This window comes from Pipistrellus kuhlii, unplaced genomic scaffold (assembly GCF_014108245.1).
Source record: "Pipistrellus kuhlii isolate mPipKuh1 unplaced genomic scaffold, mPipKuh1.p scaffold_m20_p_4, whole genome shotgun sequence".
Taxonomy (NCBI): domain Eukaryota; kingdom Metazoa; phylum Chordata; class Mammalia; order Chiroptera; family Vespertilionidae; genus Pipistrellus; species Pipistrellus kuhlii.
The window spans coordinates 91,659,064-91,671,762 of NW_023425540.1; the positions used below are offsets into that span (position 1 = coordinate 91,659,064).

General features: G+C 51.2%; 1 protein-coding gene across 3 annotated transcripts in view; it reads left to right on the forward strand.

The window, feature by feature from the left end:
- IFT140 (intraflagellar transport 140) overlaps positions 1-12,699 on the forward strand; it is an 86,507-nt gene that overhangs the window by 33,813 nt on the left and 39,995 nt on the right. For all 3 annotated transcript variants that reach the window (XM_036408875.2, XM_045571472.1, XM_045571471.1), the window contains exons 13-18: positions 2,362-2,489; positions 4,288-4,405; positions 6,184-6,314; positions 6,882-7,050; positions 8,547-8,678; positions 11,785-11,984. In XM_036408875.2, coding sequence (XP_036264768.1) covers positions 2,362-2,489; positions 4,288-4,405; positions 6,184-6,314; positions 6,882-7,050; positions 8,547-8,678; positions 11,785-11,984 — 878 coding nt within the window. The remainder of the gene's footprint in view (positions 1-2,361; positions 2,490-4,287; positions 4,406-6,183; positions 6,315-6,881; positions 7,051-8,546; positions 8,679-11,784; positions 11,985-12,699) is intronic.

Genomic DNA, 12,699 nt, shown 5'->3' on the forward strand with positions numbered 1-12,699 from the left:
ATATATATATACATATATATATTTATTGATTTCAGAAAGGAAGGGAAAGTGAGGGAGAACTAGAAACATCAGTGATGAGAGAGAATCATTGATTGGCTGCCTTCTGCACACCCCACACTAGGGACTGAGCCAGCAACTTGAGCATGTGCCCTCACCTGGAATTAACTGTGACCTCCTAGTTCATAGGTCAATGCTCAACCATTGAGCCACGCTGGCCGGGCGTGATGCCTTAAGGTGGGAACTACAGTAACTAGTGCTGGGTTGGTAGTACAAGGTGCAAGGTACTAGGTGTTCCTTGGACACTCTTCAGAGATCTCTAAGAGCTAGTTGGAAATAGAGGTTCTGGCCCTGGCCGGCTTGGCTCAGTGGTTAGAGAGTCAGCCTGCACATCAGAGGGTCTCAGACTCAATTCCCAGACAAGGGCATGTACCTGGGTTGCAGGTTTGACTCCTGGTCCCAGTCAAGATGCATGCAGGTTTCAACCAATCAGTGTGTCTCTCTCACATTGATGTTTCCCTCTCTCTCTCTCCCCTCCCTTCCACTGTATCTCTAAAAATCAATGGAAAATAATATCCTCACTGCTTGGTTGAGGTATTGGGAAAAAAAAAAAAAAAGGAATATAGATTTTGGAGGTCAGGGGCCGGATCGCTGCTCTAAAGCAATACATTGGGGAATTTGGAATACATTGCCGTAAAGATGGTAGCTGAACCAATGTAGAAGCAAGGCGAGTTCGGGTTTGCACGCTGGGCGCACGGAGTGTGAGGAGCAGCAGAGGAAGAGGTCGAGCAAAGTAGGCTCTTACACCCACCTGTCATCATTGATGCGGCTGTCCTTGGTCCAGTCAGCAGTTGCCTGTGACTCTTCTCTTGACGCTCTGTTTAAGCAGCTGTTTGCTTATTCCACAGCATTTATGAAGCTCCTGATAGGTGCATCAAAATGAAGATCAGATTTGTTAGTTTAGAATTCCTCCTTCCCTGCCCGCCCCCAGCCATTCACACCTCAACCCCAAGATTCCCGGACAGTTTGCATAGGTTTTTGCCGCCTCGCCTGCTCTCAGAGTCTCTCTCGTTTAGTATAATATTATGAGCTCACTAAGTGCAGTTGGAATCCTCCCTGTCGTCAGCTTGCTTCCTCACTCTCCGGTGTGCTGGGACGATGCCCTCACTGCTGCCAGGCCCAGCCCTGCGATGCGCTCAGCTGGGCACACCTTGTGCCCTCTCCCCAAGCTCCCAGGGACACGCTGCTCACTCTCAGGGTGCCCGCGCCCACCCCGGTGCTGTGAGGTGCAGGCACTCCCTGACCACTGCTTGGACTGAGCCAGGAGCCTCTTTTAACTCAGAGGAGCAGGGTCAGCTGTATACAAGATAGCAAAGCCCGAGCTCCGCCCAGCCTGGCTGTGGTCACTCTTTCAATGTGCTGTTAAGAGTGATGTTTTAAATTAAATGACATTTTAACACTTTTTAAACTATCATTAACTATGAAATGCCCTTTAGAGTCTTCCAGCTTCACTCTGAACAAAATCTGACTCTTGCCCTCTTTACGTGGCTCCTGGCGTGCACGAATGCCCCCCCTTTCACACACACACACACACCCCCCCCCGCAGGGCCTCACCATGGCTTGTTCCTTCCCATTTCAGGGGCCTTGGGGTTCCCAGCTTAGCTCCTCCTGCTCCAGTACATGCCATCAGCCCCTCCTGCTCTAGTACATGCCATCTCCTGTCCCTGAAATGACGGCCCACAGCCCTCCAGATAGCTGGCTCCTCCCCTCCCTCCGTTTATCGCCTCCAGACAATACTTATTTCTCAGACATTTTGCTGAAGTGTGAGATACATCAGGAAAGCGGCCATGTCGTTCATAGTGTTCATACAGCTCAGCGAGTTTTCACACGTGGAACAAACCCATGATGTAACTGCCATCCCATCCACGCCCTGACCTCTCCCCCAAAGGCAGCCACTATGAGACACGTAGCATTTTAGAAGCTTTCCCGTAAGATCTATGTAGACAGGGCCTCCTAGATCAGCCCAAGTAGATGGGATTGACCGGCTCACCATTAGCCTCCTGTTACCGGTACCTCTCTAGCACTTTCTCAGGTTGAGCTTACATGTGTATTTGCTTGTTGACCTGGTTGATGTCTGTCTCCCTCTCGGCACTGTAAGCATGAGGGGTTCCCTGGGGGCAGGGCCATCTTCCCTGAGTCGTGTTAAGCCCAGCAGGGTGCTGGTCACACAGGGAGCCATCAGTGCGTTGTCTGAGAGCATGAGTGGGGCACCCGAGATTCTCTGTAAAGACTAGTGATGTTTAGTCATAGAAGGGACATGCTACACAGCAGCTTTTCTGAGTTCCTGTTCTTTCCTTTCCTCAGGGGACCGTGAAACAGCTCTTGCTCTTCTCGGAGACGGAGGGGAACCCATGCCTCCTTGACATCTGTGGAAATTACCTGGTCGTCGGGACAGACTTGGCTCACTTTAAAAGCTTCGATCTTTCCCGAAGGTATTACAATACCTTTTAAAAGTTAGGATATAGTGTGGTGGGTATGAAATGGAAAGGAGCTAGAAAACGCTTTATGTTCTCGTTTCAACATTGACATGCCACTAAACTTCTTAAACACCTGTTTTGGCTTAAATTCTCAATCTTTCCATGATGGGGAAGAAGAGGGGGTTGAACAGGTGGTGCATGGGGGATTTCTTAGGGTAAGGAAACTTCAGTGTGATAGATACAGAGCATGGTCTGTTTGTCAAAACCCACAGAACTTCTCACAAAAATGGGCAAAGCATGTGCACATTTTTTTTTTTTTTTACAAATCTTTTAGATTGGGGGATCCCAGAATGGAATGCGGAAGGTGACAGGGCCTCCACTGTATTACAAATGCATGGAACGAGCCCACGGGAGGGCATGTGGCTGACCTGAGCCACTGGGGAACGCGTGGCAGCTGTAAGACTAAAAGCACCGGGACTGCACGCAGCACGGCACTCTGGCTGACAGAGTTAATTCCCACAGGGGTGCAGGGTGACCATCCGGTATAGCTTCGCTGGCAGTGAGCAGTGAGGTGACTTGAAAAAGGGTGTTGGGAGCTGTTTCCAGTTTGTTGCTCAAAATAAATAAAACAGCATTGTATTAAAACCCAAAGTAGAAAATAAATATCTGTGAATTCATACTAATATAAATAAGTGACGAAAGTAGAGGAAAGAGACATATAATCCACAGAAGAATTGCAAATAGTTTATATAGATTCTCCTTCCCATGGAGGGGAGCATAACTCACCGCTTTGTAAGTGTGGGCTGTACATAGTGACGTCCTCCCAAAGCGGACAGTATGGGGAGGGGGAAAGGAGTCACTTTACAGACATGACCCCAGACGGGAGAGACATCACAGATTCGTCATGCCGATGGCAGAGACGCCCGATGTGATGAGAGGGAATGGCACTGTACCTTTGGGTTCTTCTCCTAAACCCACACCCCAGGCGAAGCATGAGAGAAACACCAGACGCTTCCTTCCCACTGGGGGATGGGACACGCTACAGAACAGCTGACCAGTCCTCCTCAAAACTGCATGGGCATCAGAAGCAGGAGTCCAGCCCAGAGGAGCCGAAGGAGGCCTGATGAGCAGAAGTCCTGTGGGTCCATTAGGATCCCGGGACAGAAAGGGTGTTAGGGAGGAACTGAGGAAGAGTGAACAAAGTAAAAGAAAAAATCATGATGAGCAATCCCAGGGTGGTTTATATAGGAAACAAACTGGAACCAGCTAAACAGGGGAGTACATTTTAGTTCATCCTGTGAGGGAGCATAAAGGGTAATATGCTAATTAGACCAGATAGACCTGATGTCTTCCAGACAAAGCCACTGAGGCTGCGAGGGCCAAGGAATAGGCTCCGGGACTGTGAGAAGGGGCAGGCCCAGCTGAGGGACCACCCCTCCCCCAGTGCATGAATTTTCGTGCACCAGACCTCAAGTGCAGTGATAATAGTGTGATACAGCAATCCCGATCTGAAAGGAGAGATCACAAATTGCTGCAAGGGGAAATGCAAGAAGGCAGGAGGAGGAGGAAATTACGTATTCATATTTGCTGATAAGAACGTGAGAGCTTTAAAAGTTCACCCTGCATTCTGAGCCTGGCCCATTGCCCGTTTCCCGTGGCATAAGGCACCCCAGAGTGAGAGCAGCTGGGCCACTGGGCGGGGCTCATTTCTGTGAACAAAGGTTTGGGGTCACCGGAGAAGCAGGGCTTTCCTCTGACGGGCTGTGCACTGCGACGCTTCGGTGAGTTCGCTGACCCTGTCCTTGCCCTGCAGGGAGGCGAAGGTGCACTGCGGCTGCAAGAACCTGGCCGAGCTGGTCCCTGGCGTGGGGGGCATTGTGTCGCTCAGATGTAATGCCAACGGCAACAAGATCAGCATCCACCCCAGCAAGGTGGGTGCCCATGGGGCCGGCCTCTGTGCCTCCTCCTCGGTCTCCGTTAGCTGCTCTCACAGGACCCTGGGCCTTCCTGTCTGTACCTTTTGCGTCCATCCCTGGCTCTTTGCATCCCAGCTTCCATTTCTCTTCCTCTTTCACCCCATCTCCAGGGTATCCTCTCCTCCGGCTGCGCCCTCTCTCTCCTGGTGCTCTCCTTGCCCTCCCCACCTACACAGCTTCCGTTTTCCTGCCTTTCTTCCTTTCTTATTTCATCAGAAATGGGTTTCTTCTTACTGAACTCCCGCCTCTGCTCTTTTCTGTCTCTTTTCATTGCCCAACTAAACTCCTTCGGCCCTGGGTTCACAGGATTGCTGGAGAGGGCGTGACGTCAGGGTGTAGGCACCTGTGTGGAGGGCTGAAGGCAGGTGACGGAGGGCATGTTTGTCCTGCTCCCGGTGGCTGGTGCCTTGCCACCCACCAGCATGTTTGTGTTTTCATTCGTTTGTGCTCTTGGTCACGCATTCAAGAGTGGATTCTGGATTGCTTCCATACACCAGTGCGCTCTGCTGGGCACTGTAGATACTAATTGATCAGTTAGACAGGAGGATTTGGCTCCCATTGTGGTTGAACAGACATTGGTTAAAGGGTGAGGCAAACAAGTACACTTTCACAACCCAGTGAGAGCTGGGAGGACCGTGCCGGTGCCTGGAGAGTGAGTAACAGGGAGGAGTCGCCGTCCAGGGAGGTCAGGAGGCTCCCAAACGAGGTGATGTTGGAGCCAAGGTGTGAACTCCAATAGAGTGAAGTCTACCTAAGTTCTGGGCATTTGTTGCCCCTAGCAACCAAGCTGGTTCCCTTTTCTGGGTTTCTTTTGTGTGGGCACATGTACCTTTCCGTGTGAGGATCAAGAACAAAGGAGAGAGGATGAGTGGGATGATAGCATTCACAGTGGTAGCTGTGGCATTGTGCACCTAACACTTCCTTTTAATGAGTGAAGAGACTGAGACAAATTCTTTGTCAGAGATGTAGCTGGCTGTGCCGCATGGAGAAGGGCTGGGACTTGGGAAGAGCAGACAAGAGAGGCTGGCTGTGCACGGGGCTGACCTAAGGGAATGTCTGCAGGGAGTGGAGGGAGTGTGAGCCTGGCTGGTGAGCAGGTGAGAGGAGAGTTCAGAGCCCGGGATACTTGGGAGAAGATTCCCCGAGGGAGGGCAACCTCGTCCCTTCACATGGGTGCAGAGCAGTTCCTCAGACGCCACATCACCCCAGGGAGCTGCATCAGAGCTGGCTTATCCCAGTGGTCGGCAAACTCGTTAGTCAACAGAGCCAAATATCAACAGTACAACGATTGAAATTTCTTTTGAGAGCCAAATTTCTTAAACTTCTTCTAATGCCACTTCTTCAAAAGAGACTCGTCCAGGCCGTGGTATTTTGTGGAAGAGCCACACTCAAGGGGCCAAACAGCTGCATGTGGCTCTCGAGCTGTGGTTTGCCAATCCCTGGTTTATCGAATCCAGACTCCTTCTTGTTCCCGTGGTTAATCCTCCTCATCTAAAATGACATCACACTCAAGTCAATACTGAGAACAGCTGTAGTTGACCTTCACAATATTTGGGGGTTTATTTTCAATTCTCTGAAATGATAAAGTAGCAATTCAACAACCATTTTGACAGTAAGTGGACATTCAAGTTCTGTTGCTGGAAGCACTCTGGCCAGAGTGGCCTGGGGGTCACTGACATCAGGACGGGTTTTCTCAGACGTGTGCTGTGAGCTTCTGGTTTCTCTTCCCCCAGGCTGACAGCAGCCCCGATTCCAAAATCTGTTTCTATGATGTGGAAATGGACACGATGACCACCTTTGACTTCAAGATGGGACAGATTGATCCGAGCGAGACATTGTCCTTTAATGGACAGGAAACGAAGAAGTAAGATTGTGGCCACACAGGCGCATGGAGCCTGTCCCTGCCTTCATACTCTCTGGGGTGGGGCTCACTGTCTTTTGTCAGTTGCCTGCCTTCTTTTGAGATCTGACCCACTCTTTGCCACCCAGCCCATTTTTCTCCCTCCACTTCTTCATTGCATTCCGGGCCTGTCAAGCAGGGAGATTTAAAGGAGGGAGGGACCAGGGATAAATGCAGCGTCACACAGGTCACAGCTGGAACTGGCGCAAAACTGCCCAGCAGGGGGTGCTGTCCCACCTTGAGGTCCACCCCCTGGTCCCAGCCTTTGGGACCAGCATCAGGGACCTTGTGCGTGACCTCTAGAACCCAAGCCTCCTTATCTCTGCCATCAGACTCCATTGGGACTCTTTCGGGCACTTGTTTTAAATGTGGAAGAATGATCAGACAGGCTGCATTGCAACATGGTGTGCCAGTGTGCTCCCAGGCTGGAGCTCAGAGGAGGCCTGCTGACGCTGATTGGAGGGTGGCCTGAAGGGGCTGCAGAGGCTGAGAACGGGAACGCACTCATGGGTTCCCACGGGTCTCTCTCAGGAACCCTGCCTTCGGGGACGGGAGGCTGGCGCACCTTGTTCCTGTGAACCACTTCTGGGATCAGAGCGAGCCCAGGCTGTTCGTGTGTGAGGCCGTGCAGGAGGTCACGGGAGCCCAGCTGCAGCCCGCCGACAGAAAGGCCCATGCCAAGGACAGCGCCAGCCCCACGGTACCGCACAGCCTCGTTTGCGTTTAGAGGCATGGGGACTTTGGACTTACGGGTGCACAGTCTTGGTGGTAAGGTTTATAGGAAAGTTACAGGGAAATTCATTCACGTGGAGCATGAATAAGTGCCTGTGAAGCCTCTCCCGTGGGCGGACACGAGGAGGCTGAGCCCACCCTTTGTCTTGTCTGGCTCAGGGAAATACTCTGTCCTCCGGTTCTCTCCACTTGCTGCCAGCATATCCTGTGACTGAGCCGCTGAGGCAGCATGCTGACTCCTCATTCATTCCACAGCCTGCCATGGCGCTCAGACAAGGACGATCCTGACCAAAGCAGCCTCCTCCCCTCAGTCACGCTCTCTGCTCTCGCCACCCGCTCCCCACGCTCTGCAGGGTCCCCCTCTCCCTCCTGATGACTCTCAGGGCCGCATCCCAAGGGCTTGGACTCTGACACCTTCCAGTTCTTATGCATGGTGGTTCAGATGTCTAGCATTCCCTGGGAAAGCCCAGCGGTTTGCTGGGCTGCTTTCTAACCCATCTCTTTCTAAGAGAATTTATACGCAGCGTCTTCAATAAGTCAGCAAAGGTCAGCAGTCCTCTAATTTTAGGGGCTTGTCTCCCTGCCGAAGGAATTTCCCTTCGGATGCCCTGAGATTATCAGCAGTCTGTGTCCTTACTCAGAGATTTTCAGAAGTGGATCCAACCATTGGTTCTGAAACACTGAGTGGGAAAGTGTATTGAGGGAGCACCTCTTCATTGGGTTGAGAGAAGCGAAGACATTGCCCAAGGAATTTTATTTTCCTCCTGGGGGAGGGCCTGGTGACAAGTCTAGACAAGTGATAGGAAGGTGCAAATTGATGACGATGGAGTGTACTGGTCCACGTGAAGGGCGCTTTCTAGCAGTTTGAACAGATAGCTCTCTGGGTCCTTTATGAAGATGATGAGAAAGTGTAGGAATTCACACGGCAAGAAAAGGCTCCGAGGCCTCCTGCTGCTTTCCCTTCAGAAGGGCTGCAGCCGGGAGCTGCTGTGCTGAGACGCGTGGGACAGGATTGGAGTCCCCGCCTCCTCCCTGTGCCTTCCCCATCCCCTGAAGGCTGTGGCAGGAATCTTTGTATCGTTTCTCTGGGTGGTTTGAAATCGGAGTAAAGAAACTGCAGGGATATCTTTTGGAACATGAGAGCTCTTCTGAGTTTCCATCACCAGCTCGGTGGGAATGTCAGTCTTTGCTACAAGGACATCAGTCAGTGAGAATGACATGGTGGCTCTTGCCAAGCCGGATGAGGTGCATCCTTCCAGAAGATGCGTCCGTTTGTCCAAAGTACCGGAGATGGCGGTGGAGGGCGGTGTTGCCATAGGGCCCGGGCGAGAGTGGATTGTCTTTGTCAGAATGTGCTCACCCTGTCTTACCTGTGTTCTGTGTAAATGCCTGGGCAAGGAAAATGGGATTAGACACAAAATAGCAGTCTATTGCCAAACTAACAGCAGTCTCTCCCTCTCCCAGGCGGAAGCGCTGATTGTGTCCTTCTTCATTTCCGAAGAGCATGGCTTCTTGCTGCAGGACAGCTTTCCACGGCCCCCCGCCTACCAGTCTCTCCTGGGCATGGAAGTGCCCCATTATTACTTCATGACGAAGGTGCGAGTCTCGTGCGCGCCCGGCGTGTTCTTGAGTCCCTCTCCTGGCGGGGCTCGGGTCTCCCCAGGGCTGGAGCCGGGCGCCTCTGCTCACCGCTCATTGAACAAGGCACGCCGCCTGCTCTGGTTTGTCCCCTGAAATTGCAGCAGGGGTCAGGAGGGTCAGGGGACGGCTGTGCTGAGGAGGCAGGTGTCCTCCCAGGGGCTCCCCCGAGGGCACCACACCGGCAGTTCTCCTGCCTTTTTACTCAGCGGTGTTTTTTAAATTGTGTATTCCTAGAAAGCTTAGATGCTACAAAAAAAGAAGTAAAGACCAAAGATGATGCAAATCTCCATAGACCCAGTCCCCAGGGATGGCCACTGTGACCAGGCTGGCATGTGGCTTTTCAAGAGGTGTCTATACTTACCTACGTTTGTGCGTGTCACACACACGTAGGTTTTTTTATCTGTGAGGGAACAGGGTTGTTTTCGGCACACACATGCTCCTGCTCCAATGAGGCTACTTTGGCCGAGTTACTTGCCGTCTCTGGGAGTTGGTCTCCTCGGCTGCATGGCCCCCGGCCTCTGCAGGTCCCCTGATGAGCTGAGTGTGGGTCTGTGGCTCTGAGACTGCCAGAAGCTCACGTGTCGTGGCATGAGTGATGGAGACAACGAAACTGGGCGAGAGTGGTGTATGGACTGACGTTGACTTGTGATGAACAGAATGATCTTTGTGGAAATTGGGAATGGGCTCGTGTGACTTTTCCAGAATCCCTGTGCCCTGTTGATGCAGGTTTTCTCAATTCTTTATTTGAAATAGGTTGGTTCCCCCAGACAAGCGTTTTTCTGAATTTCATTTTGTGCTCCTTTGGCATTTCTGCTCTTGGATGTGAGAACTTAGAAGGCTGTGGGAGACATTTGGATTCTTTCTCTTGCACTACTCCCTCTCCCCCCCGTTGTTCTCACATGTGGACTCTGGCTCCTCTCACACCTGTATGCGTCTTTCTCTTGTCTCTTGTCTTCGCTGTGCTGCTCTCCTCGTTGTCTCAAGAGAGGAGACGTGTGTGATGCAGTGTGAGATGACTCCCCACTCATCCTCTGTTACCTTAACTCTGCCCTCTTCTCAAGATCTTGCTACATGTTAAGCTACAGTTGTATGTGAAAATACTGCCCACCTCACCTGTGTCCTCTCTAGTCAGATGGATCAAGGATATGACCCCATATCAGCTCCCCACGTCACCCCGGAGCGCTTGTCCTGGCCAGACGTGGCAGGAACAGGCTGTCACCTGATGTTTGCTTTACAGGAAATAGCTTACCCACACTATTTCCAATGTGGGAATGTGGGAAATCTTATTAATCTGACTCTGAGGTGCTTGTGGTGAATGGCCATAAAGCACTGTATTTCTTTAAAAGCTGCTCTTTTTCTGACTGCTGGCTTATGTTTACTTCCCTTGGCCACGCCCTGAAGGTTTCTGTCCCCACACTTGGGAGTCAGCAGCCCCGGGCCCCCAGCTCCCCCGTGGAGCCAGGCAGGCGGTCCTCTCTCCCCGGAGAGCTGTGTGAGAGTGAGTGTAAGCGCTGGGGCAGGCGCAGGCGAAGCGGAGCCCTCAGGTGCTCCTGCCTCTTCGAGAACTCCCGAGTGTGCTCACAGGAGCTGGGCTCTGATTGGGTCACAGCAGGGCTGATGGACTCAAATCCTGCCCTGTGATTGTTAAACCATAGCGGTCAGCATTGCCAGTTGTTAGTTGTACATTCACACTTCCAAAGGTTTCCCGTTTTATGCAAAATAATCCAAACCTCAGCCTCCTGCCTAGTGTGACCCAGCCTACAGATGGCCATGAACTCTGAATTTAAGCTGCCCTGGGTTTCTTCAGGGTCTTTGCTTATGTCCTGGTGCCTGGAAGGGTCTTGCCATCCACGCATTCTATCAGTGTCTCAAGGCCCCGGTCAAGTACCCCCTGGAATTGAGGACCACAGATGAACTTGAGAAGTAACCGTGAGATGGAAGAGCTGCTGGGAACTGAGCAGGTGGTGGAGACTAGCCTTGCAGAAATCATAGAGTAGCACAAATTCAGGCCCAGTGACGTTCAGGGGCACTGATCCAGGAGAATGAATCATGGATAGTGTGGGTGTACATCAGAGAAATGGATCCTGCAGAGAGAAATAAGTAGACTGTGGGGAAGACAGAGAGTGGTGTGGGGGGGTGGGAGGGAAGGGGAAGGGTGCAGCCTGGAGGAGAGAAGTGGGCGTGCAGGCAAAGGCAGCACCCAGCAGTCAGGAAGGAAGCCAGTAGTTGACCGAGCTGGTCCCCTCACTGGGTTGTATTTCAAGGTGCCAGGTGCACAGAGGCCTCAGGCAGCCACTGTAACATCGAGTTTCCGCTCAGACATTCTTTCTCTCCGCACACCTGTCTGGGGAGCTCTGTACCAGGTTGACATTTCTTCTGAGAAAAGCCAGTGGAGGGCACTCCACTAATTCAGGTTATCATTTTGGAAAATTCCACCTGAAGTCATGATGGCATTGTTTCATCTTAAGATCTTGTGCACATGTATACATGCCTGACTTGATAGTAAAAATTTTCTAGTTTACAAAACAAACATGGTAGGTGGGGATTTTCATGTGTGTGTGTGTGTGTGGATATTTTTTTTCCCCATTTATTTTTAGAGAGAGGAAGGGTGGGGGAGAGAAAGACATTGATGTGATGATGTAAGAGAGAAACATCAATTGGTTGACTCTTGTTTGTACCCAGACTGGGGCTGGGGATCAAACCTGCAACTCAGGTATGTACCCTTGACCAGAAGTCGAACTTGGCAATGCTCTAACCACTGAGTGCACCAGTCAGGGCTGGGGATTTTCACAACTATTTTGTAACTTTCGAAAAGTTGATATTAGGGAACCAGACGTTGAAAAATCATTTCCTGTGCATATACTTGCCTTTGTTTATCTGATATCTGAAACCAGAGCCAAAAGCTCATTTCAAATGAGGGCTGGTTTTGTTGCATTTGCCAGGGCCTCCTGCTGACTGTCCCTCCTGCAGAGGGACCCCCATAGCTGACATATGAGAGAGGCTTAGTGTAGATATTAGCTGTACATGAACTGACAAATAATCAGTGCCCTTTCTCAATCAGCCAGGAGAAGCAGACAGAGACAACTTGGTGGATGCCCAGCACAACCGCGTCCCCCAGATGGTGGGCAGGAGGCCCCTGCGAGATTTCGTGGGGCTGGAGGACTGCGACAAGGCCACCCGGAATGCCATGCTCAACTTCAGCTTCTTCATCGCCGTTGGAGACATGGATGAAGCTTTCAAATCTATCAAACTCATCAAAAGGTAAGAATTCCGTTCTCAGAGGTGTCGAAGGGATGTGTACACTCTTTTGTTACTTTCTGTCCCCTTCTATATGAGATTCTAAGGATCATTAACACCTCTGTGACTCTGTCATGCTGTATTCTCTGTCTTTTCACTCAGTGAAATGCCACTGCTTATGCAGGCACCAGGACACGTCTGGCGTGTGTTGTAGAGCAGTGAGTTTTGGTGCAACACAGCTGGGTGTAAGGAGCAGGTGAGCCTGGCTCTCAGCCTCTGCCATGCTTAGAGCCTCTTGGGCTGTTATTTAGTTATTTTGATTCATTTTATAGTGTCTGGACACTTCCTAGTAGAAAGTTCTGCAGTTGCTAAATATTTGTAATACCTGTCCTTCTGGGAACAATTGCTACTAAACAAAAAATGGATCTATATATATAAAATCTTAAGCAACCTTTACGATCGGTTGACCAAACGACTGGTCAACCGATTACTATGATGTGCACTGACCACCAGGGGGCATATGCTCAATGCAGGAGCTGCCCCCCTGGTGGTCAGTGCACTGCTACGGCCAACCTCCTGTGGCTGGCCAACCTCCTGCAGTCCCTCTACCCTGGCCGGCTGGCCCTGATCAGCCCCGATTGCTGGCCAGGCTGAGGGACCCTACCTGTGCACAAATTCATGCACCAGGCCTCTAGTTTGATAATAAACACTCAAAACAGTACAGTGAAAATGCAATTAA